The sequence below is a fragment of the Amphiura filiformis genome, chromosome 1 (genome assembly GCF_039555335.1).
Source record: "Amphiura filiformis chromosome 1, Afil_fr2py, whole genome shotgun sequence".
Classification (NCBI taxonomy): Eukaryota; Metazoa; Echinodermata; class Ophiuroidea; order Amphilepidida; family Amphiuridae; genus Amphiura; species Amphiura filiformis.
The window spans coordinates 96,732,215-96,759,984 of record NC_092628.1 but is presented as its reverse complement, the minus strand read 5'-3'; the positions used below and the strand labels follow the sequence as shown (position 1 = coordinate 96,759,984).

The window sequence follows — 27,770 nt, the reverse complement described above, 5'->3', positions numbered from 1 at the left end:
GTTGATTATATTTAATAGCCAGGATTGCAGTGAAAAAAGTTTCTTCTATGAAATCGAGCATCACGCAGATGCTACAACAAATACATGAGTGGCCTCCCCGGGACGGTGAACTTGAGGCTACTCATGAATGATTTCCGCCAGTGCGTGTTAGTGCTAAAAGCCAGAAGTTAAACATTCCGATTTCCTACTTAAACCTAAAATGGACACCATGGATTGCGACGAAGCTATTGTTTATCTTCTTCAGAATGATACGGCAACGTCTGTGCAAGGTATGCGTGTAAAACTTAATACAAATAAAAAATAAGGCAAACCGATCGTCACTGCAATGATGGCCTTTACTGCACAGTACATTATGTTGTGACATTGTTGTTAAATAGTCGATGTCTTCAGAAATGTCATTAAAGTTGGGCTTGTTTTGTTGGAAGGAAGGAGTCGAGTCATAGTACTTTAGTAGCAGGTTCAAGGTCGACTCTATTGTATCTTTGTCAAAGACTCTCCGGAAGATTCCAAGATCTGTAATAGGCCTACACATGCGCTACAAGTTCATGACTGGCGTTTGGAGTACGAAGCGCGACAACAAGCACCGTCGAATGCCGCGCCGCCAAGCTCGTCAACGGGATTTCCACGGAGTAAATGATAGACTCTAAATTCCCGTAGGCCTCCAATGTCAATGTCAACGCTTATTTAGATCGGGGACCAGAGTCCTCAAAGTTTATTTGATTAGTCAGTAAATGATTTAAGGTAATACACTATTTTAAAGTGTTGCGATTTGGTAGTTCACAACATCTTGCGAATGGTAATGAGCTTTGGCAAAAATTGAATTGCTCATTTCCTTGCGAGCGTGTAGAAGAATTCAAATATCACAGAAATACTTTTGTAGGTCTTGTGGTTCTTGAGTTATGTTGTAAAGAAGGCTGAAACAACAACACTCTTGTAAAATGTACATAACTCATTAACAACAATAAATTAAGCAAGTTTTCAAATTATATAATTTGTAGAATGAACTTTTGCAAAACATCAAGGTGTTATTTGTCAATAATTTATTGATCTAGAGAATGAAAATCGATTTTTTTGGTTGCTTCGACCAACAACACCTCGTCTACCCTTAAAGGCCAAAGTTGGCATCTGGGTCAAACAATTTTCATCGATTTTGATGAAAATGGGAATATCTAGTACCTTTCACCTGGAGCTGGAGACAAAGCAAGAATGATCCAGGTCACTAAGTCAACATTCACCCACGCATTCACCATTGTTCACTTACATGTATAGTATTATTCTGTTCGCGGGTTGTTTGCAAATTACGATTCGTACAAGGGACTGTGCAATATTTATGTGTATCCCTGGAAGGGGGCGTGCAAATTCTCAAAACAGTCTGCCAAAATTGCCCCCCTTCCTTTTTGACGTGCAAAACTATCTTTGCCGAACTAAGACATATTAAAAACATGGTCCTCCTTTACACATGATACACAATTACTATACACTACTCCTAAGTTATTTTGATTTGCATGTTGGAAAAAGAAGAAAGCCCTGGAAGAAAGGCATAAAAAAAATTCGCTCACTTTGTTTGCCAGATTTACGCTACATGGTTTTGTGCAAGTTTGCGCAACTTTACACAACTTTGAACTTTGTATAACCTTCAACTCCATATAACTTCATAAAACGTTTGTGCAAGTCCACTTAAGCGCAACTTTGATAATATTTTTTAACGGATTTCATGGGTATTTTGGTATACATTTTGTTATTTTGATTAGCCTTTTTAGGAGCATTTTGGCAAACCTTCACACACTTTTTCCTGGTTTTTTCCTCCAGAATTGTCCTGCTGTTTCCTTCAAATATATTCTCATACCTGAATGATGTGTCAAAGGGGTTCTTCATGAAATGAAGGACAGCCCTTTTGACACCTGTTTCCTCTCAGAGGGAACCATATTAATGGTTCTTTAAAGAACACTAAACATGTTAAAAGAGTCTGCAGGCCGAGCGACTGTTATATCGTTCATTGATAGACGAAAAGTTGCACATTTTCTTTAAAAATCTAAACATTTCAGAATTTAACATTTTTATGACCAAAATGAGTACAAACAAGCCCAATATTTGTTCAGTGGTTATTGAGATAACTCTTGATATTTTGAGAAAATCAAAATCAAAACTTGAACTGAAGCCTATCCCGCAAAGCATGCATTAGTAGTACAAAGTGTGCCATATAAAGCATGGGCGTTTGGTTGATTTTTAAATCACTTTAACACAATGATTCATTCTCATTTCAGCTCTAGATGCATTTGGTAAAGTGCCTGCTGGTGTTTTGGCTGGAAATTTTGAATGGTTGGGAGACTATGACGAATGTACATCTCTTCAAGATTTGCAATACTGTCTCATCAACTACGGAATAAAACAGCCTCAAACGAATGTATCGGTAAGAGTGAATTCATTTTCTTCGGAAAGGGTCCCAAATTTGCCAGCGATCAGACTCAAATTTTTATGAACCATCTGGAGAATAGTTCAGATGCATGTGCTAAACTCCTTGCAAATCTGCCGTTTACGGGTGTGTAGAGGCTCAACATCCAGAGTTGCAAGGGAGTCGGAGTAAGATTTAAACTCCTTTCCAAGGAGTAGCTTACATACACGTTTCTGAATTCTCTCCAAACGGTCCTCCTGGCTCTTAGCGAGACCTGCATGCCATAAGGGGCTGCGTACTCTAACACTGGTCTCATATAACCTTTGTAGACAGAGAAGATTTCACCTGAGTTGAGACCTGCTCTTTAAGTTTACGTAACATGAAAATTTTCCCATTAGCAAAAATATGAAAAATATCAAATTTTAATAATTTGTCATAAAATTTGTATTATATCTTGAATTTCAAAAAATGAAAATTATTTGATATCAGAAAGACATTCTTCGTGTTCAGAATGCAATTCGATATGTCTGATGTGCTCTCATGTCCCACAAAAAATACTGTCGAAACGCTCAAAACGCTCATTCCAGATCCCTTAAACAAGTTATATTTTGGGGTTTGGATTAAAGGCCCATTCAGTGATTTGCTCATCCAGACGATCGTAAAAATCATCAAAATTCAGATTTTGGTACCTTTGTCATTGTCATAAATATGTAAACTTAGCCTGCTAGTGGTTCAGCCGAAAGCCATGTATTTAAGACAAAAATAAGGAATTTACATGATTTTGTAATTTAGATACTGACAGTATCTAAATTAGGTACATGTATTTGAATGGGGCCTTCAACTTCGTTTATACTGCTGTTTTCTTTGTGTTTTGCCAAATTTTTCATTTCAAAAATACCAAATGACAATTTGAATGACTTATCCTCCACTTTTAAGCAATTTATAAACAATTTCAATTTTTTGTTTACACTTTCACTGGGGTCACTGAATGGGTCTTGAAGTAAAAACGTTTTAATAACATTAAATGTTGGGTTATATAAAGGTCATGAAATGATTTAAAACGTTTTGTATGAAAACACACTACAGCAATATTTTTGAAATGTTTTCAAAATGTTATGGTACTAGTAAACTATTTTTATTAAAAAAATTTGCCAAATATTTTGTCAACACTTAAATAACATTATGTTAAAATATTTGCAGTAGGGTTAATATCAAAAAATGTTTTTGAATGTTATGAAAACATTTTATACCCTTTATATACCCTTTATATAACCGACATTTAAACGTTTTCTGACAACCTTTTTACCTTTTATAACCTTTTGCGAATATTTTTGAAAACATTTTGTGTTTGCTGGGTAAGGACTTGAACTATCAAATCATACCAGCCCTCTCACATCCATCCATTCGCACAAAAAATTATTCAACCAAATCACTAGATGGACAGGAGAACACTAAGCCTGATTCAGGAGTTCAGTTATGGAACTGGGCTTTCCTTGAATCTTTTGGTTTTCCACCTGTAACTCTTGACTTTAGGGGGCTTTCTTAGGGTCATTGAGGATGAATAGTCAGTGGCCATGGTGGCAGGGAACCATCTGGAGAATAGTTCAGATGCATGTGCTAAACTCCTTGCAAATCTGCCGTTTACGGGTGTGTAGAGGCTCAACATCCAGAGTTGCAAGGGAGTCGGAGTAAGATTTAAACTCCTTTCCAAGGAGTTAGCTTACATACACGTTTCTGAATTCTCTCCAAACGGTCCTCCTGGCTCTTAGCGAGACCTGCATGCCATAAGGGGCTGCGTACTCTAACACTGGTCTCTTATAACCTTTGTAGACAAAGAAGATTTCACCTGAGTTGAGACCTGCTCTTTAAGTTTACGTAACATGAACATTTTTCCATTAGCTTTGCAATGCATATTGTCTACCTGGCCTTGCCATTTCAAATCATTTTGGATGATAACTCCCAGCAACTTGACTTTCTGGACTACTGTTAGGGAGTGTTCAGTGATGCACAGATCAACATCCGGGGATTGTATTTACCAATGTACACACTCATGGCTTGGCATTTACTTGGATTCAACTTAAGTTTGTTTCTGACAGACCACTCATGCATAGATTCCAAACACTGATGTACCTCAGCATGCTCAGTGACATCATCAATGACTCTATTTTCACCTATTGTAAGGTCGTCGTCAACATACTTCCAAACCTTCATTCTCTTGTCATCAAACTCAGTGAGTGCATCATTGATCATGCCTAAAAAATGCAACAGGACCAATGATAGTGCCCTGAGGTACACCACCATGTAATTCTACCCACTCAGAGTAAGTATTTTTGTACTTCACTCTTTGTTTCCTCCCAGAAAGGAAGTCCACTGCACAAGAGAAGGAGAAACACGAAGCTTGAGAAGCACTGTGACTGTGATCCTATGGTCAATCAAATCGAAAGCCTTCGAAAAATCTGTTAGCACAAGTGTGCCAACATTTTTTGATTTTGTGACATCAAGTGGTGATAGACATCAATAAGGCAGTGGCACATGACTAGGTAGATATGCAGAGAGATCAATGGATGCTGTGAATTAGAAAAACTGGCTAAGTGTTGATTGATAGCGTTAGCAACACTCACATGGTCAGAAGCAGCAAAATCTGGCACATTGATGGTAGTTTCGGTCTTTTTCATGTTTGCCAGGTACCTGATCTCTTTGTGCCACCGAACTGGTTCAGTATTCTGGAGTTTCCTAACCTTGTTGATATTATGGGCAGCTTTTGCTTTCCTGATCTCCTGATAACTCTGTTTTTGAGATCAGTCCATTAGATGTCACCCTTGGCGAACGCTTTCTGCCTTTGGTTAATTAAGGTCTTGACACGGTCTGTCTTCCAGGGTTTGTCATTCACATGTAACCTGACAGTTTTGACTGTACCCTCATTAACTGTTTGATAGAATGCGTCAGCCTTGGCCTGAACATCTTTGGCATTATACAGTGGACCAGGTTTGGCTCTGGATCCATCTACCACATTCTTTGAGATTAGAGTCTTTGATTGGTCGAACAGTAGTAACACATTTAGAAAATTTAGGTACCCAACTGACACAATTGTGGTCACTAAGCCCAATTGGAGAACTGATGTGGGGTCGCTTGTATAACTCAGCAAAATCTGTTATAATCAAATCCAGAATTGCGTCCTTTCTAATTGGCAAGTCAACCACCTGTGTCAATCTGTTACCTACACATAATGGTCTAATATTAATTTGTACAGTAAAATAAGTTCTGAATTGCGGTGTTAGATCGAGGGGGGGGGGCATTCAGTAAATGGGTGACGGGGATGTGCGGCCACATTAACTTCATTTTCAACGCTATAGCTATCCGTTTAGAACTATTTATCTGAACGGATTAAGAGATAGGCTCCCCACTTTTTCTCTCAAGTGACCAGAATTTGCACCCCAAAGGCCCGCCCAAAGGTTTTCAAAATGTTGCTCAATTTAGACTCCTTGTTTGACAATATGGGATCAAAATTTCCCAAATCTCACTAAATATTAGTAAATAACCCCACATTTGCAGGGGGTTTCTCACCAAATGACCCCCTTTTTTGGCGTCAAATATCACCTAAAGACCCCTAGCTCTGAACCCGGTCCTGACCACACCCCTCGCGTAGAAAGTCGAGGGCCCCACTAAGAGAGGGGAGATGATATGGGTGATAATCACCCGCCATAGGTAACGCCACTAAGGTTGTTGCTATATATGTTTTGGCGGGTCGGGCTAAAATCTCGAATATTTTACTCGTAATTCTGATTCGAGCTCATCCTCTTGCTCTTGTTATCGTTTGTTATATATTTGTCCTAATTTCGTTTTCCATCAATAAACAGATGCAGGGCTTGCAGCTCAAGTATGGCGTGTGCGTTCCTAACGTGTGTTCAGAGGATGACATCATACGGAATATAGACAACCTTACACAGTGTATGTAGCATATGTTCCTACAGGGTGTATCAAAATGATTGGTACCGAAGACTTCTCATTTTTTGCCGATTTATTTTACTATTTGTTGTTCCAGTTTGGGGTTTATTGTTTAAATATTTGTAATTATAAAAGCTGTATCTTCTCTAAGAATTTTAGATCATAAAGATAGCATATTCTACTTAGAAGTTACATGATTCTAAAGGAAAGTAGGTGTTTTTACACTTTTCGTCATAACGCTGGATCAGTAGCGCACCATTTTCAAAGCTCTATTTTACTGTAAATACCTTGTGAGGATAATACTTGTTGAAAATCATGGAAATGTTTAATATTTTCCTTGCCTTTTTCTTCATTCATGATATATATAAATGTTATAATAAATATTTATTGCTTGAAAGTAATATTATTGACTTGAATAATTTAGATGGGGTGAAAGAAGTTTGTGTATCAACACCATCCAGGGCGGTAATTTAAATTGTATTATTGAGATTACTAAGTAGATGGTGTGGCAGAATGGCTATAGACTGTAGACAGTCTTGGTTAGTTTAGACCTGGTAACAGTTATTGGAATGGTTCCACAGTATAACACACTTCGGTGTGCACGTGCATTCATAGTAAAGAATCACTGGTCGACACGAATCTATGTAGAAATGCAGAGATGATTAAGGAGACAGTTTCCAAGAGCAAAGCGTATATCCCATGCAAACATGCTATAACTTGCAATGCTTCAAAATTTGATGGGCAGTTACAGAATGGACCCATTACAGGTGTTAAGTTATATCAAGATAGGTCTTCACCTCACATTGCCAGGGACTTCAGGAACTATCTTTCTAAAAGCATGTGTAAAGCAATTTTATGTTATGTATACTGAGGCGAGATATTGAAGAGTATGCAATAAATGGTTCAAGCAGTGAACCTATTCATCTTGTGTTTTGTAAGTCAAACCATGATTACGTCGATCTTCGTTTAAATGACAATAGCTCCCAGATGCAACAACCTATCAACTTCAGATTAATAGATCAATAAGTTAACATATGCCCCTTTCTATTTATAGTACAAAAACTATATTAATTAGCAATTTTATATTTTTGATATATTTTTGAAAATGTCACATAGCCCGGTACCAATCATTTTGATACACCCTGTATCTGCGCTCTTATATGTTTGCTACTGGCAAATGTTTTATCGGTGTTAACAGTGCCAACTTTGCTTAAACATAATTGTTACAAAGTGATACAATTATTAGAAATTGTTAATGTTCAAAATCGCGATTTACTGGAACTCTTTTAAAATTTGAATAGAAAACGTGAAATTGGGTGTGATGCCGATTATCGGCTCATGAACACGTGTACGGTTCGGCAGATTATGAGGTGGTGTAAACCCGCGAAATTGCAATCTGTTCAAAAAAAATTTCTCAAAGAGTAGGCAGAAAATATGGTGTAATTTCTTATATTTTATGCAGATTTCTCTTTCAATTAAAAACATAATAACAACCTCTACTTTGCGTGAAAAGTCTATATGGGAGCGTGGTATGAAACCCTTGAGCGAAAATTGCATTGGGGAGAAGTACCAATCTGATTCATGGAGTGCCGGCCATTTTTCGGCAAATTTCATTGGGATTTTCCCAATTTAGTTACTTCTTCGTGTATTAATATTGTACATGAAAATCAGGGTTAGGATTATGGTTAGTAGGGATTAGTGTTAGGGTTAGGATCTGAGTTAGGAATAGCTTATAGTCTTTATTACATGAAGGATCGACCCAAAATGTTCACTTCTATGTTTGAGAGGTGTTAGGTGCCCCCCGTGTCTCTATAACTCTACGCTACACTACGCTACTGGTTGGTGTTCAGACGGATGGAAATCTTCCTCCTCCGTCCGGTCCGGTCCGGTCCGGTCTGTATGCAACTGCCTATTTAGATATGCCTATACACCTATCCGACTTTGCCATTACTGCGGTGTCCCCGATGTAAACCTGCGGTGTCCCGAGGTCGGGGGTTCCATCCATTATTTATTGTGTGCTATACAGAATTGTACCCAGGAATTGTACACAACAGTGATATTCAATACACAATCATGAGTATTGAATTACGAATTAAATCTCCCGCTCTGGTACATCTGTGTTGCCGTCAATAGAGGGCCAAATACAGTAAACGCTTCTCGGATTGGTGTATAAGACAATGATTATGACATTGGGGCTTTGGGTACATTATAACTGAAAGTCTAAGGCTACTACACTATTTCGTCATTCTCCCTACAGCAATACCGGAGTTACAATTTCTCAGTTTAGTGACACCCATGTATGCCGATTCACCGGTAAATTGTCAGCATTTTCCACAACGACCTTATGATGCCGGATTTATATGTTTTACGTAAGTAAGGAGCCTATGTGTTTGGATGATGATGATGATGATGATGATGATGATGATGATGATGATGATGATGCAACCCATTCTCATTCTTATTTTGTACATATGATACAAATGGTCAAAGCAGTTAAAATGTATATATGATACAAATTAGACCATGCGCAAGAATGGATGCGCAGTAGTCAAGGATCATCATCATCATCATCATCAAATTCTGGCAGTAAATAGCGCCTCTGTTGATCAAAATTCACTTTAGTAAGTACTTTTTAAGAGAGTTAATAAATATTTGAGTTAATAAGTGACACTATAAAATATGAAAAGAATAATGTTGTTAAGTTAAAAACTGAAATGAGGTATGGGGCTGGCTGGGGGTGGCTACGGGGCGTTAGCTCAAGGACAATATTGTTCAAGGTTGCGCCGCAGGCCTATAAAGAAACAATGTTGCTCCCAATACAATAGCAAACAAGCTTAAACTGTAAATAGCCACCGATAGAGGGCAGGGCCTGAAGAATGAGGGAAATTACGGGGTAAAAATTAAAAAAAAAAGTAGAAAGTGTGAAATTCCCATTTCCGCTATCGACAGCCCGTCACCCAGTAGAGACAGCCCGTCACCATTAACGCTAACCCTAATCCCCTAACCCTAACCCTAACCCTAACCCTAACCCTAACCCTAACCCCTAACCCTAACCCTAACCCTAACCCTAACCCCTAACCCTAACCCTAATCCCCTAACCCTAACCCCCTAACCCTAACCCTAATCCCTAACCCTAACCCTAACCCCTAACCCTAACCCTAACCCTAACCCTAACCCGAACCCTAACCCTAACCCTAACCCTAACCCTAACCCTAACCCCCTAACCCTAACCCTAACCCTAACCCCGTAACCCTAACCCACTAACCCTAACCCTACTAACCCTAACCCCTAACCCTAACCCTAACCCAGTAACCCTAACCCACTAACCCTAATCCTAACCCTAATCCACTATCCCTAACCCTAACCTTAATGTAACATTGACCAACAGTAACCTTAATGTATAAAATTGGCCAACAGCAACACTAATGTAACACAGAGGGCGCTAATTACTGCCGTGCTAAATATACAAAATAAGCATCATCATCACTTCAGTGATATGCGCAGAAGTCGGATTTTTCTTAAAATGTAATATATTTACATTTTAGTATTTCTATTGCGCATGCCTTAAAATGTATCATATAAACAAAATTAGGTGTTCACGATTTGTAACATATATACAATTTAGCTAGAGAATGACTTGGATGATGATGATGATGATGATGATGATGATGATGATGATGATGATGATGATGATGATGATGATGATGATGATGATGATGCAACCCATTCTCAATCTTATTTTGTACATATGATACAAATGGTCAAAGCAGTTAAAATGTATATATGATACAAATTAGACCATGCGCAAGAATGGATGCGCAGTAGTCAAGGATCATCATCATCATCATCATCAAATTATACGGCAGTAAATAGCGCCCTCTGTTGATCAAAATTCACTTTAGTAAGTACTTTTTAAGAGAGTTAATTAATATTTGAGTTAATAAGTAACACTATAAAATGTAAAAAGCAGAATTTTGTTAATTTAAAAACTGAAATGAGGTATGGGGCTGGGTGGGGGTGGCTACGGGGCGTTAGCTCAAGGACAGTATTGTTCAAGGTTGCGCCGCAGGCCTATAAAGAAACAATGTTGCTCCCAATACAATAGCAAACAAGCTTAAACTGTAAATTAGCCACCGATAGAGGGCAGGGCCTGAAGAATGAGGAAATTACGGGGTAAAAATGTAAAATAAGTAGAAAGTGTGAAATGGGTGACGGACTGTCTCTAAGTATGGATATGGGTGACGGGCTGTCGATAACAGAATCTAATTTTCGCTATCGACAGCCCGTCACCTAGTAGAGACAGCCCGTCACCCTTAAGGTTATCCTAACCCTAACCCTAATCCCCTTACCCTATCCCTAATCCTAACCCTAACCCTAACCCTAATCCTAACCCTAACCCTGACCCACTAACCCTAACCTAACCCTAACCCCTAACCACCTAACCCTAACCCTAACCTAACCCTAACCCTAACCCTAACCCTAACCCTAACCCTAACCCTAACCCTAACCCTAACCCTAACCCCTAACCCTAACCCTAACCCTAACCCTAACCCTAACCCTAACACTAACCCCTAACCCTAACCCTAACCCCAACCCCTAACCCTAACCCTAACCCTAACCCACTAATCCTAACCCTAATCCACTATCCCTAACCCTAACCTTAATGTAACATTGACCAACAGTAACCTTAATGTATAAAATTGGCCAACAGCACCATTAATGTAACACAGAGGGCGCTAATTACTGCCGTGCTAAATATACAAAATAAGCATCATCATCACTTCAGTGAAATGCGCAGAAGTCGGATTTTTCTTAAAATGTATTATATTTACATTTTAATCTTTCTATTGCGCATGCCTTAAAATGTATCATATAAACAAAATTAGGTGTTCACGATTTGTAACATATATACAATTTAGCTAGAGAATGTCTTGGATGATGATGATGATGATGATGATGATGATGATGATGATGATGATGATGCCAAATTTGAATAATCGGATCACCTGTATATCATAATTATTGTCTTTATTTGCAGTCTTTTCTGCCTGATTTTAGCCATACTGATGTTGTCAGGTGCAGCTCTTGACGTCTTTCAGAAATACAAGAAAAGGAAGATGATCAACGACAGTAAATTACGGTTACCATCCCACCAATCGTATGGCAGTACAGGAAAAACCAATGGCGTAACCATGACAACTGATTTATCACTTGAAGAAAAGAAACCTTTAATGGATCATGAAGTCAAAAATGTAGAGTGTAGCTCTTCAAAAATAGCTGGTTCTAAACCAAGTATGTTTGTTTATTTATTTATTTATTTATTTATTTATTTATTTATTTATTTATTTATTTATTTATTTATTTATTTATTTATTTATTTGTATTTGTTTATGTATCGATATTCCAATAAACCAAATTGCGCACTGTACATACAAAAGCAAGGAAATGATAATATCGAATTAGTGAGTTTGATCTTCTTTCTCAAGGTAAATGAATTAAAATCATTGTGTCTGATCCAAAGTCTCGTATCTGAAATCTTGTTTGATTACTTCGTCGGTTGAACGGTCGGATTGATACATTGATATCTTATTGATTGACATAATTTGATTGACTCGACTTAAATAGCTTAAAATGACACTTGTACAATCCAATTAAAGCGCTCCACAGACTCCGAGTATTAGACGTACAATATTGTATGTACGATTGGTCGATCGATTGATTGATTTATGGCTGATTGATTAATTAATTTGATTTGATTTGATTTGATTGACGTGACTTACAAAAGCTTAAAAATTTGGTGCTCAGGTTAGGGTAGTATAATTCTTAAACATTGAGAAAATTGATACACAAATGGGTTTGATGGATATGAACAGAGAAGGAATCACAGCTTTGTGTGCTTGTGAGAGAAATAGTGATCGTGTGCCTGGATCTATCGAACTTCAATGACACTTGTATAATGGTTTGAACTCAATTTAGTGCTTAGGTTAAATAAAATAAATAAAATATATGTAGATATTTATATAGCGCTTTATGTCGTAAACAGCCTCAAAGCGCTTTACATTTATTCCGCCGTCATTAGAATATGTCGGAACCACGTTTGCAGCCTACAAGTGGCACAGGGTCCATCAGTGCAACGACTGCGACTACCCCTAACAGCTTCCCATTGCACCTGTGTGGGGTGAGGCAAGCGAGGCAAAGCGCCTTGCCCACGGGCGCAACACGGTAGTGGGACGGAGAATCGAACCCACGCACGTCGAGCAAGCTCTCAGATTATGAGTCCAAGGCCGTAACCACTGAGCCCCCGTGCCCTCATAAGCGTAGTAAGTATGATCAGAGAGCCAAGAGAAGGCACCACAGTGTCTCGTGTTATCGTGTGTTTGTGAGAGAAGTAGTTATCGTGTACCTGGATCTGAGAACCGCAATGACACTTGTATAATCTAATGATATGTATTCATACGTAGCGGTAAACGTAAATAGAAAGCAAATTTAGACTTCTACGCTACTCAAATTTCACTCACCAGGAGCGCTTTTACCTGGTCAACCGGCGTCTTCAGCGGATGTTAACTTATTTTGCTCTGAAGATTTGGTGTTGCTAGTGATCTTATCATAGACGTAGATCCCAGGGGGATGGGGGGATTTATCCCCCCCCCCCCAATATTTTGCCGGGGGAATGGTCCATACAATCATCCAAATTAACCCCATATTTCATTCATTCATTCATCTTTATTTCATTCAAATATAAAATATAACAGCACAACAATTAAACACATACATATTTGCCCATTTTAGCCCCCAAAGTGCAAATTTTCGCGCGCTTCGTGCGCATTTATTCTACTTTTACACCATATTTCATCAGTTTAGCTTCAAAATAGTAAAACATTTTCGCGCGCTTCACACGCAATTGTACCATAAACTTATTCTGTCGCCAAAAGGTGCTGGATTGACTATACTTGAAGAATTTTTTCCAACTCCACCCCCCCCCCATGCCAAAAAGAAATCTACGCCACTGGATCTTATTGAGACTCCGATGACGTCACAGATGTAGATTCGTGTGAACTCAATTTGGTGCTTAGGTTAGCTTAGTACGGTATAGACGAATCCAACGAGCCAAGTCATGGTCAGGATTTGGTCGGACATCTTTGGGTAGCCGCTAGCACCAACCTGGTGTTTTGAGCGTCCAATTGTGCAAATAAAAGCCGCCTAACACCTAGAGAAGATGCAAGGACGAGGAGGGTTAATAGAATAATAGCTAATAATATATATAATGGAGATAATTCCGCAGGTAATCCCGTCGCATCTATTCATACATAGTCCTTTTGTTCGCAAGTACATCAATGCATAGATACCGCGTGTAGTTAATCCGATTATTATGTCACTTCAACAGCGAATAGACCATGTAGAAGCTTGTAAACTTTAATCATTCTTTTGTCTACCTGTGTTTTCGCGGAAGGTGTAAAACGGGTGATGGAATGCAGTTTAAAATTTCCGCCAAGGCCGAATCATTTCACATTTTGGGTGCATTGCAGCCGACGGCTACCCAACTAAAGCCTGCTAGTCAGGTGTAGGAATGCGTGGATTTGGATTCCTCTATATGATCAGAGAAGGAACCACAAATTCATGAGCTTGCGAGGGAAATAGTGATCGTATACCTGGATCTATAGAACTTCAATGGTGATCCATTCTATTACAATGTATTCTTATTTGCAGGTATGCTTGAAGAAATTGTTCTGTGTTTTGCTTTCAATCGAAACTTATCCAAACTTCTGGATACCACCATTGGTCAGTCCCAATCCATTGGATGTCTGCATGGTATACGTGTTATCAGCATAACATGGGTAGCTCTTGGACATATATTTGTGTTCGGTTTCACAGCTGGAATAGGTTAGTATATACAGAAAGATTACCATTACAATGTTACTACTTTATATTTAATTTCCTATTTTTTACTTGAAATGAAAGCCACAAGTTGGATCACTAAACTACTTTCTATACCCCTCTAGAAAACCCATCCGCAGTGGTAAACATATTTCCCAGTTACTTCTTTCAAGCTGTTGGCAATGCATATTCGTCAGTGGACACGTTCTTTTTCATGAGGTATGTTTTTGTTTCAAAAGAAAAGATGACAGACTATATGTATTTGACCCCGCCGGATTTGTACCGAAAGGGAACATCAAAAGCTGACATTAGATCCATTTTGCCGTTGATGATAATAAAGACGGATGATGATGATGATGATGATGATGATGATGATGATGATGATGATGATGATGATGATGATGATGATGATGACGATGACGACGACGACGACGACGATGATGACGACGACGACTTTATTATGATATTATTATTATATTATTATTATTATTATTATTATTATTATTATTATTATTATTATTATTATTATTATTATTATTATTATTATTCTAGTGGATTCCTGCTTTGCTATTTGACATTTACCCGGATGGCGAAATCTGACGGGAAAATGTCATGGTTTCTGTTCTATTTTCATCGGATATGGAGGTTTGTTATTTTCAGAATCCTACAGAATAAGCGCTTTGTAAGATTGGGAGAAAGGTTAACCCAGGTTAAATAATAAATAAATAAATAAATAAATAAATAAATAAAGATGAGTTTGCGTAGATGCGAGTTAAATTGGGCAATCGAGCAAAATCTCTATTAAAATTCTATTAAAATGGTTACACTAAATCAGAATGTTTCTTCTGAGTTGTCCATTGTGCATACTCTGTTTATTGCATTTAAGCTTAAAACTCTGATTTAATTAATTTGTGCACAATTGATAGATTTTCACAACTGATCTTTTCAGTCACCGTACCCCCTCTGTTTGTTAGCTTCCCAAGTGATTTTAACCCGGACTTTCGCGATTAATAAACTGGTAGATTCTAAAATCAGAATTGTTCAGTATTGAAGTGCCAATATAATTATGACATTATGATATGTTGCCTTCAATAATATAAGCCTGCGTATACTTTACTTTTACTGTCACTAATATAATTATATAAACTTTTTCATAACAATTTTATACTAGTATTTTGATGTTATAAATATCAGTATAATTTCGAGTTCAACTGAATCCTTTCATCATGATTAATGACATGTTATATTGATCAAAAATCGACTATGGCATAGTCTACTTCTGAGTACACAGTTCACGGGTTTTTGTTTGATTGTTTCATTTTCAGAATCACTCCATTGTACGCCTTTGTTATCCTCTTCATGATCTACCATCATCCATACTTCGGAGATGGACCTAAGTGGTATCAAGCTATTTACTCAGCTTCTCTATGCGAAAAGTATTGGTGGCGAAATCTTCTCTACATCAACACTTACTTCCCACAGCTAGATTTGGTAACTTTATCATTGGACTTCCTAATAGTCATACATTTACAAACATAAATATTATAATCCAAGACTGAAAGGACGAGTTTGCGTCTGACGTCAGGGCAAAGGCGTGCAGTCCGGCGTTAGAATTCTACTCTTTTCGAAAGTGACTGTGAACCATGTTAATGCCGCGTCCCCTCCGCAGGATGGAGCACAAGATCCGGGCACAAGATATTACGTGAATGTCATGATTATGTTGACTCCTTTTGTTTCTTTCCAGTGTATGGGGTGGTCTTGGTATTTGTCATGTGACATGCAATTTTTCATCATATCTCCATTGATTCTACTACCTTTATTCAGGTATGAATTATGAATATAATAAAATATGCCCATATGATGATGATGATGATGACGACGACGACGACGACGACGACGACGACGACGACGACGACGACGACGACGACGACCGACCGACCGACCGACCGACCGACCGACCGACCGACCGACCGACGACGACGACACCGACCGACCGACCGACCGACCGACGACGACGACGACGACGACGATGATGATGATGATGATGATGATGATGATGATGATGATGACAACGATGGTGATGATCATCCCCATCCCCCTTAGGGATTTACATCTACCATGTTTTTCTGTTAGCCAGTGTCCTCAGCTATCATAATTTGTGTGTTTGCCATTAATCTGGTGGTGGGTATCGTAGGAGTCAATCAGGGGTCACATTTCACACTTTTGTTACAAACCACACCAAAGTATTCCTCTCATCTCAAGGCCCTCTCAAGGAATCAGAAAAAGTATAGTTTGGCTTATATGCGACATTCGTTCTTGAGTTATAAGCAAAAAAGTCAAACCGGTGGGGTCACTGGGTGGTTAGTTATTTTGGCCTCATACCGTATTGGTCAGAAAAGTAAAGCGTTCCCGGTTTCAACAAAAATGGTCTGAAATTAATTGTTCGTCATAAAAACAAATGATATAAAAATAGTTCTTACTATTTAGGATGTTTTGTTAGGCAGTGGCGTGCGCAAGGGTGGGGCGGCGGCTGTGGTCCCCAATATTGGTATAAAGTCGGGATTGGGGGGAAATTCGGGGTTCACGAATTACGGGGGAATCGAGTCCCGTGCCCCCCCCCCCTTCACAAACCTGTAGTCTTTCCGGTCCTACTGTCTAATAGTTTAATGTTTTACTTCTTACACTCAGGTCTCGAAACGCTGGTATACTCGTTGCTTCTGTAATGCTCTTCGCTAGCTTGGTGGTAACAGGTTCTTTGATTGGCAAGAATCACCTGGCAATAAATGTCATGTAAGTAGTGCATTTTAACCAGTTTATATAGTCAATAAGTGAGCTATTTTAATACAGCAACGAAGGAGATTGCGAGCACACAAAAGTGCTCTTCCTCATCAAAGAATTAAAGTTCTTCTGTCGAATTGCTGGAGTTTGCTGGGTTTGTGAAGGCCACGCATCTGTCAAAAACAGCGGAGCTGTGTTCAGTTAAAGAAACATGTTCCCTGGAAAAAGAGTGATTGGTGAAAGAAACACCATTTTTGAAGTAAGCAGCGCAAGGAGATATATTTTGGAGAAAGCAGCGCAAGAAGATATATTTTGGAGAGAGCAGCGCAAGAAGATAAGTAATAGGAGAAAGCAGCATCATTTTCGTGTGAGGATTTCATACGCAAGGATTTATAAACGCAAGTGTACACTGGACTTCGCTGATTGTCGCAGGACAAGTGAATAAGGATATATTACCACAGTCGTCCAGAACATTGCAAGAACTCTAGGATCACCAACAAGGAGGTAACCGCTGGTTAAGTACTGATAGAATAAAACTGTGATTGTGTGATTTTATTGTATATGCAATATTGTTGTTATATGTACCAGTCATACTTTGTTTTCAATTAAAGACTTATATTTTGTTAGCTTAATCAAACAGTGTATTTGTGTTGTGCATTCGTGTGAGTTCGGGTAAAAGGTGATTTTGTCCTTGAGTTAGTACGACTCGTAACAACTGTAACTCCACAACTGTTGTCTGTGCTGAAATAAAAATATCCAGTGCAGTAGTTGTAGTTCTTGCCCCTATAATAATTATACAAATCCTACTTATCACCAATACGCTATAATTTTTGAGAAAAATGCAAAAATAGGTACAAAATTGGCCAGGGGTGTAGTACCACCTTAAGAAAAAGTTGAACTGAAGTATTTGCCACATCTTGTCACAGCTTGTCATATGCAAAATTTACAGCTGACGTTGATCCATCTCCATCTCTTCTGGCTTCCACATCAAAGTGGGCACTTAAAATCTTTGGAAAAAATACAGGGACGTCTGGCACGTGCCTGTATTCCAACACCCAGGGGAGAGCTTGAGTATGGTGTACGCCTGGAAAAACTAGGTCTGATGTCTGTGTGCAATAGATACAATTATCTTGCTATTTCCTTTATTGCCAAGTGTTTTTACTGCAAGCATGATATTGATCCTTTGGAGTATATTTCCATCAATACTCGTCATAGTAATTCTCTTAAGTTCTCCCATTCTTATGCTAGAACCGATAATTTTAAATACACTGTCTTCAATCGTTTTCCAGTTTATTTTGATCAACTTCCTCCATCTCTCAAAGACCAATTCTTGTTTAGTATATTTAATTTCCTGGACAATCTCAAAAAACATTTCAAAACAATTAGCTGGAATTCAAAATAGTTTTTAGTTGGGCTTAGGCTTATTTTTATCTAAAGGTTGTGCTTACATTGTATTATTATCACGCCTCATCTTATGTTGGAGAATGTAGGTAGATTCATCCTTTGCCCCGTTCCCCTGTGCGGATTGTCTGTGTTCCTGTGGGAATCAATTAGGTTTAGCCACTTTGAAAGTGACTTTGTCACTATCTGGCTATCCCTGCCAGGGGTTCTCTTGTCCTTTGTTTAAATTGTTCCTGGTTAAGGCATGCCATCTCTCTATTTTCTCCAACATGGGTCAATTCAATTTCAATTTCTTGCTTTATGACCTTCCATGGTTTACATTTTTATATCTTTGCATGTGTAATTTATATATTTATGTGTAATTTTGATATTGTGCAATATTTTATATGTATATGTGTCTTTTTGCTGGCAAATAAAATGATATGATATCTCTTTAAAACACAGATTGACGGACATGTCTTCTGAAAAGAACTATCTAAATCTGGTATACTTACAACCATACTCACGAATTCCTGTTTACTTAGTAGGAATGATCATGGGTTACATTATGTACAAGCAAATAAGTGAACATCAACGCATACGTCTTTCCTCGGTAAGTCAACTATCGACTTATTCTAGTTACTATCGCTAGCTCAGGGTAAAAGTCCTTGCAGATATGTAAGTCTTTAATATATGATCAACGGATATTCTCCGTTGACAAACCTTTTCATATAGCATATGCCGACAGACGCAGCTGACTCGTACATTTGTACCTCCCATATTTTCCACTTGACCCATTCTAACATCTTCTCATTCAACAATAAAATAGTTGGACCAACGTTGGTAATGGTCTGCACTAAAACAGAGATACACACACCGTGGCATATCCATGTTTATTGGGTCTATGGTGATTTAAAATTACTATTTATAGTAAGATTATATTTTGAGCTTAGGCTAACAAGCAACAACCAATTTTGTTTCCTGTAGGCTGTTGCGCGCAATTTCGGTTTTGGGAACAATTTTACCGCATTTCGTAGTTATAATTGCAAAATTAGGAAAAAATTGTATTTTTAAGCAAAAAGTTATATGACAAAATTTGTCAACAGATTTGTTTTCCATGCATTTTGTTTACAAGCAATATGAAATCAATAAATATCAACTAAATAATCAAAAATCAATCAATATTAAATTTTCCTAAACCTGACACTTTCGCTGCTGAATGTTTGCTCTTTATTTCACATCTTCAGATAGTTGTGTCTGTTGGATGGGCTTTAGCATTTGCAGTAGGTGTAAGCGTCATATATGGAACATATACCAGTTTTGGCGATACAATTTTCCAAAGTGAATGGAGCAATGCAGTCAATGTCCTGTATGGGACTTTCAGCAGATTGGGATGGTCATTGGTCTTGTGTTGGGTCGTATTCGCTTGCTATTACGGCTATGGAGGTAAGATACCTAGGGCTTACCTGTCATGTTGTCTGTCAACAGTAGGTGTAAGCGTCATATATGGAACATATACCAGTTTTGGCGATACAATTTTCCAAAGTGAATGGAGCAATGCAGTCAATAATCACGGGGGTAATCAGCCCGGTAATCAGCCCGGTAATCAGCCTGCTTCAGGCTATGGAGGTAAGGGCTTACCTGTCATGTTGTCTGTCGCCAAAGAAACAAAGCGCAACCATTGCCCGAATCAGCATCAAAATTCCCTGAAACCGGGCCTGAAACACACAGCAAAGCGCGAGACAGACCCCTCCACAACAAAATGCAGAATCATCTGATCATGCTATTTGGCATGTTTGGTAATCACGGGGGCAATCAGCCTGCTTCAGGTATTACTGCCACTGAACGCGCTTTCAGCATCTGTAGTGTGCGTCACCATGGTGGAAGCTCTATAGTCCGACGGTTCTTTATTCCGACGGTTCTCTAGTCCGAAGGTTCTTTAATCCGACGGTTCTTTATTACGAAGGTTCTTTATTCCGATGGTTCTTTATTTCGAAGGTTCTATAGTCCGAATTTTGAAAACGGTTCTTTAGTCCGAATATGAAAATAGGCTCTATAGTCCGAATTTAAAAAAGGGTTCTATAGTCCGAATATGGAACTAGGCTCTATAGTCCGAATTTAAAAAAAAGGTTCTATAGTCCGAAATTGCAAAAGGGTTCTATAGTCCGAAACGGATACCGTGTTCTTTAGTCCGAATTGGTAAACAGGTTCTATAGTCCGAATTTTATTTTCATCATTTGTTTCAGTGTCAAATCATCATTCATTTATTCATTCTTGATTTCGTTCAATATTTTTTTCGTTAGCTCTTTCTTAAAATCCCTTTCTCATTTTTGTTTGTTCTATATTGAAATTTCTTTCGTTCTATCTTTATTATATTCTTTCTTTCTTCTCCTTGTTCTTTCTTAATGTTCATTATTTTGTTCATTATCTTTGTATTCATTGTTCTTTCATTTGGACTTCCTTTTAGTCTTTCATTTGTTCTTTCATTTATTTTCTTTCATTGTGTCTTTCCTTCTTTTGTTCTGTTTGTGTGGGTGTGTGTGTGTGTGTTTTTGTACTTCTTCAGGTTTCTTTATATTTTCGTTCCATTCATTATTTTTCTTTTCGTTTCTGATGGTGTAAAAATATGTCAACCTTTTTGAAGCAAGTATCGTATTTTTAAGATCTTTGTTTACAGTAAGTTGGGGATATCAGGCGTGAATGCAGGATTTGTTTTTTTGATGACGGGGGGGGCAAAAGTAGCGTCATCCGTTTACCATAAACTCTGCTATTATCTAGCTAGAGGGCGCAGTAAATGTTAATGTTATAAAAAAAAATCGGACTATAGAGCCTTTTTACTGATTCGGACTAAAGAACACGGTATCCGTTTCGGACTATAGAACCCTTTTGCAATTTCGGACTATAGAACCCTTTTTTAAATTCGGACTATAGAGCCTATTTTCATATTCGGACTAGAGAACCGTTTTTAAAATTCGGATTAAAGAACCTCTTTTAATATTCGGATTAGGGAACCATTTTTAAAATTCGGACTATAGAACCTTCGAGATAAAGAACCGTCGGAATAAAGAACCTCTTTTCAATTTTTTTCGGACTAGAGAACCTCTTTTAAAATTCAGACTAGCGAATGCTATGAACACATGTTCGGACTAGCGAACCTTATATTGAGAACTGAATGGTCTGCTACAATACCAAAGTTTTAATGGAAATTTGAGCGAGGATTACATTTCAGGTTAGATCAATGACTTTCTGTGTTGTCCACTCTAGATACAATTGACGAGGTTTCTGGGCGATGTTTATAATGATATGGTTACCAATTAAGCATGTCCATTATCATATCGTGTATCTATTTCATTTATTTCAGGTTGGATTAATGACTTTCTGTGTTGGTCATTCTGGATACCATTGAGTGAGTTGACGTACTCAGCGTATCTCATGCATCATGTCTGGTTATACAAACCTATTATCAAGCATATCCATTTTCATATCGTGTATCTATTTCATTTCTTTCAGGTTGGATTAATGACTTTCTGTGTTGGTCATTCTGGATACCATTGAGTAGGTTGACCTTCTCAGCCTATCTTATACATGGTCTGGTTATACAAACCTATTTCGAAGCATATCCAACATCATTCCATATTTCGGTGATGTCATCCGTAAGTTGTTTGATTTGTACAATCAGCTTGTATCCAGAGGATGATTTAAGCACTTCCCAGCAAGTCTTGCGGTTAGCACAGCTGTGTGAGTAAACATGACACGTCTGCCCGCCCACTGCATACACACGTGCATGGTTAAATTTGAATTTGGACAGATATATTTACAATAAAAACACCTTCAAAAAGTTGGTCGATTTCACATTTTATGTTATCTACAGAAGGTGTGAATTATCCTTCTTGCATACATCACTTTAGATCTGAAATCGACCAAGTAATAATGACACACGGGCAATTCTAAAACAACATCTTTTGCACAGAGTTCAATGGGATTTGGAAAGTAAAGTGGCAGTTGAAACTCTAGTGATAACACTTTTACAGTGCATGATGGGGCTTCCTTAAATCATCCTCTGGCTTGTATCTTGCTGTTGCACACACATGACACACACACCCACCCCCACATGTATTCAAATATATCCCCACTGATATTTACACACATTCGCACCACCGACCCGCACATACATCCCCCACACACACACCCACCCCACCCTTCAAGCAAAAAGCATCCTTATATTAAAAATCCATGGTTGATACTATACATCTGGTAACTTTAAAGGCGCGTTACTGACTATCGGTCAAGCCGATTAATGAGCCATTTAAGCTTCCAAGAACACGTATGAAAAATTATACATGATCTACATTTGAGAGCATCAGTTTTTAGTGTGGCATCATTATGATGTTACTATGATTAAAGGCCCATTCAGTGATTTGCTCATCCGGTCGATCGTAAAAATCATCAAAATTCAGATTTTGGTACCTTTGTCATTGTCATGAATATGTAAACACAGCCTGTTAGTGGTTCAACCGAAAGCTGTGTATTTAAGACAAAAATAAGGAATTTACATGAATCTGTAATTTAGATACTGACAGTATCTAAATTAGCTACATGTATTCGAATGGGGTTTCAACTTCGTTAATACTGCTGTTTTGTTTGTTTTTTGCCAAATTTTTCATTTCAAAAATACCAAATGACAATTTGAATGACTTATCCTTCACTTTTATTAAGCAATTTATAAACAATTTCAATTTTTTTACACTTTCGCTGGGATCACTGAATGGGTCTTGCAGTACCTTCTGAGAGTTGTCCACATAATTATGTCAGGTGGTCTGTTAACTTGGCACCACAGCATCGGTCTACAGGTGACAGTGAATGAAATGCAGGAGGAACTCGGTCGATTCACAATTCGGTGCGCCTCCAGCGTTTGCAGGGGGAGAGGTCAAAATACGTAGTACATAATGCGAAAATGTCGACATCCAAAGCCCGCGTAATACGAATACAACACAGGAACATAATGTCATTGTGTGTATCCATTTTCTTCTATCAATCACACGTAATCCTTCGTAGAGCTGTTTTCAACATTATTATTATCACACTCGCGTGAAAATCCAATAGTGACTATAGAACGGCGACGCACAGTGTCATCGCCCCGATCATCTTCATGGCAGAAATCGCTATGGTAGGTTGAATCCACAGCCACGCATGGCCATTTTGTTCCGACCTTTGAGACGCATAATGAGCCAAGGGACATCCGACTAAGGCTACTGACAACAGCCTGGTAATTGACCTCTCTGTGTGTGAGTGAGCATGTATACGCCATTATGAGGTCAATGGTCATATGCTTTTAGACTGCTTGCACGAGTGAGTGCAGCTAGCCTACGCTGCACTATAGTTCGGCACATATAAAATCAGAATATTTTTGTCAATTTTTGAGTTCAAGACGCAATGGTTCTTTCTCAAGACGCAAGCTAATCAAGCTATCATATCCGTTGAAGACATATATTCAAGTGCAAGTAACAAAATCTGGCTTCTTTAGACTAAATCAATTACGGGAGATATTCATGAGTGGCGTAGATTTCTTTTTGACATTTGAGTGGGGGGTGGGGATGGAAATTGTTTTTTTAAATAGAGTGAATCCGGCACCTTTTAGGCACAGAATAAGTTTATTGTACAAATGCGCGCGAAGAGCGCGAAAAATTTTGCCATTTTGAAGGTAGACTGATGAAATATTGTGCAAAAGTGGAATAAATTCGCGCGTAGCGCGAAAAAATTTGGGGTTTGGGGGCTAAAATGCCAAATATGCGGGAGGTTAATTTGGTCAGAAACCCACATACAGGCGTCAACATTGGGGGGATGATTGTATGGACCACCCCCCTGGCAAAAATATTGGGGGAGATAAATCCCCCCATCCCCCCGGGATCTACGCCTATGATATTCATCATTTTTTACGCCGTGTATCCAACGATTTATCGTCTGAATATCAAATCGTGCATAGCACATTCACGTGTATCGATCCCGGGTATTCATTTCAGTGTCTCTGCTGTATAATGTAATTATTAACCGGTCGATGTGCGACCCTGAAGGTAAAAAAATGAAATGCAAGAACAACCGCTGGCGGCGCACCGTATTGTGAATCGCCAGAATTCTAAAAGTGTCAAACAGAGGCTCTGCATGCTTTTATCGATTGGCTCCAAACAAAGGATTTGAACCGGTGCCCTTCACCGTAATCATGGCGCAGCGCAGTCCATTCAATCAAATGTTGTCATCAACCTATTTGATCGTAGTGTATTTCTTATGTGTGTGAGACGAACTGTCGCGGTAGTTGCAATCATGCTTTTGTTGAATGCATTTGAGAAGTCCGCCATATTTACGGTATGATACGTCATATGCACAACCTCTAGCTCTATAATAGCGGTGGCGTCACCTGGCACAGTTCATCAGTTTTGTCAAAGAGGGGCCAGGAAGCTATTGCTGATGAACATGGCAACAGTTTATTTGATGAACATCAGACTGTTGATCATTTAAAAACATCACTTAAAACACATTTATTTTCTATTGCTTACTACAGTATAATGTACTAATTTTATTGTTGTTGTTAGTGTTGTTTTGTTCTTAAAATATTAGCTTCTTTTGTCTTTTTTGTTTTTTGTAAAAGCGCTTAGGGATTATTATAAGGCGCTATACCGTATAAACGTTCGCCTAATGGTGCCATGGGCTCCCTTGACATAACTGGAATTTTAGACACAAACTAAAAGTGCCCTCCCATAAAAAAAATCCCACCAGCAAATAAGGGCATGTTCCCTAAATTCTTGTTTGGATTTTTAGAGGAGGGAGCTCTCTATTTGTGCATGAAATTTACCCCAAGGCAAAGGAGCCCAGGTGCGCCATTAGGCGAACGTTTACGGTATGTGAATAGTGCGGTATAAATGTATTATGGTAAGGGTGTGAGTATTTGTAAACCAATATAAGTGAGGACATTACACTATACTACATGTCGATGTGAGGACAGTAAGAAAATGTGAGGACAATTTTGATGTCCTCACATTTCTATGCTGTCAAGGTCACTGGGCATTCTTGCCCAGAGGGGTCTTTTATATTGGAACTCACTTGGAGTGTTTAGTCGTCGTATGGGAGTTTCCGGCCTCGGGCCTGCCGGCCCTGCGGCCTTGGTGTTGTTTGTTGATACTGGGCCCCCAGTATCAATTAAAAACATCAACAAGGGATCGTCTTGAAATCACTAACGATCCAGATAGTCCCGGTGCAAGCATGTGAAATTGGTCAACCTCTGTGTATCAAAACTGATCAGATTAGTTTGCGTATAATATAATTATGATGATGTTATGTAAATAATCATTAACTTTTGCAGCACTATGGTATAAGTATTATAATGTTCTCCAGTCTAACATGCAATTCGTGAAAATGCTATCAATCAACTCTGAGGTTGGTTTACCTACACAAATACCACCAACAAAATAATCCAAATAAGCTGTTTTTTCTTATTCCAGACTTACATCTTTTGTGGCAGTGTGATGATTTCTTACGCTTCTGCCGCCTTACTCTCCATAGCCATCGAATATCCATTCGCAGGATTGGAAAAATTGATGTTAGGAAAAGAAAGTCAAAATTCCAAAGACAAAGATGAGGACAAGTCACGTGACCAGAACAATGTAACAACGGCTACATAAATGCTTCAGTTGAAGTTGAATTTTACATAAAGATTCCTATACATTTATAATTAACGTGTCCTAACTGGTCATTCTGTGAGGAAACTCACTTGAACCCGAGCATGTCCGTAGCCAGGGGGTTCCGGGGGTGCGGAGCAAATTTGCAAAAGTATATAAAAAAAGTCCCAAAATATAAGAATTTGCTAGCGTAGCGAGCCAAAAAATTGGGTTTTTTAAAGGTTTTGGGTAAAAAAAAAGGTCAAAAAAGTCCACTTTTTCAAAATCAGCCCCCACAACAATCCTGGCTACGGGTCTGAACCCGGGTTAGACAAATTGCCTTCTTCGTCCCAGCAGGACTACACTGGAAAGAAAGCAACAATATTATAAAGGTTCAAAAAAAGGTCTAAAGTGGCCTGAATTATGCACTTTCAGTTTCATCCTCATTCAAATAAAAGTCTGGCCTCCAGGATGTAACACGGTGCAATTTGCATGATAATACAATAAAACAGGTGATAGGTATGAGTGGTTGTGGAATCAATGTAGAGACCTGTCTCTCTGTTAGTTTAGTTGGAAGAAGGGGCTACCGTGCACGCCACCCTCGGAAATCAACTGTTAATTGACGCTTGCAAATCAGGATAAATGCGTAGAAAACAATATAATTAAGCTATGTAAAAATGTTAAAAAATGTCCCTAGGGGTCAGCAGGGGTCAAATGCCATTTTACAGGGTTCAAATTCCTGTGTAGATAAAGTCCAAAGGTGTAAGACACATTCGCTTATAGATAGGTCAAACTATACTTTTCTGAATCTTTATGACCAGAGGAATACTTTGGTGTGTTTTTTGACAAAATCTGAGCAATTTTGAAAGTTGAACCCTGTAGTATGAAATTTGACCTCTCTATTTACCCCATGGGACATGTTTTGAATTTGTTTAAACATGAGCTTATCGTTATCTACCCATTGTTTCTGATCTAGAGACGTTGATTAAATTAAAGTTGATATCCGAGGGTGCACGATAGCAATTGTTATACTGCTGCTTAAAGCATTCAACCCATTATGACATAGTCATCCTCATTTAAATAAAATTCTGGCCTCCGTAAGGTACATTTGTACCACGGGGCAATTCGCATGATAATACAATAAAACAGATGATATGTATGAATGGTTGTGGAATCTTAAGACCTGTCCCTCTGTCCCTCTGTCACCTTAGACCTGTCCCGTATGCAATCATAACCCAACCGGAACGGTATCGCGACTTTTCGTTTCGTCAAGGTTTTACAGATTTTATTGTGTTGCCAGCGGTGCAGTGTTAGTATAAACTTTGGGCCTCTTATGAATTGACTGTCAATAGCTATGTACATTAAACTCAAAGGGGAGAAAGAATCACACATCGCACATTAGAACATTTTAAACATTATTTTAAAATGATCTATTATATTGATGGAGTTCCGGGCCCCAGCTTGTCTTGGTTTACTTTGGACTTGCATGGCAACACTTCAAAACATGGCGAGTCGTGTGGAAGACAAGTTAGAAAGCCTCAAAAGGAATATTTTACAGGATAGTAAGTAATGATTAACCTAGCGATCTTAGCTCGTTTGAGAACCTAGGTATTTGTTAGTTAATCGGTCAAATAACTTCGGTAAAACTTACAAATTTGTTCCAAAATTGGCGTTAACTCGCTACCGTGGAAAATATAGAAAATATGGCTCCCTTGAATCTAAAAATATAGATATTTTAAAATTGCTTTACT

The 27,770-nt window shown here is 38.4% G+C and overlaps 1 protein-coding gene across 1 annotated transcript; it reads left to right on the top strand.

Annotated features, from left to right (window-relative positions):
- Positions 1 to 208: 208 nt before the first annotated feature.
- Positions 209 to 27,199, top strand: LOC140164755 (nose resistant to fluoxetine protein 6-like). The gene is made up of 15 exons (XM_072188128.1): positions 209 to 269; positions 2,265 to 2,410; positions 6,250 to 6,340; positions 8,595 to 8,706; positions 11,376 to 11,629; positions 14,045 to 14,218; positions 14,338 to 14,431; positions 14,765 to 14,857; positions 15,538 to 15,703; positions 15,957 to 16,036; positions 16,901 to 17,002; positions 18,836 to 18,983; positions 19,618 to 19,816; positions 21,881 to 22,023; positions 25,864 to 27,199. Exons 1-15 carry the CDS (start codon positions 209 to 211, stop codon positions 26,041 to 26,043), a joined length of 2,043 nt encoding a protein of 680 aa, XP_072044229.1. The 3' UTR covers positions 26,044 to 27,199.
- The last annotated feature ends 571 nt before the right edge of the window (positions 27,200 to 27,770 follow it).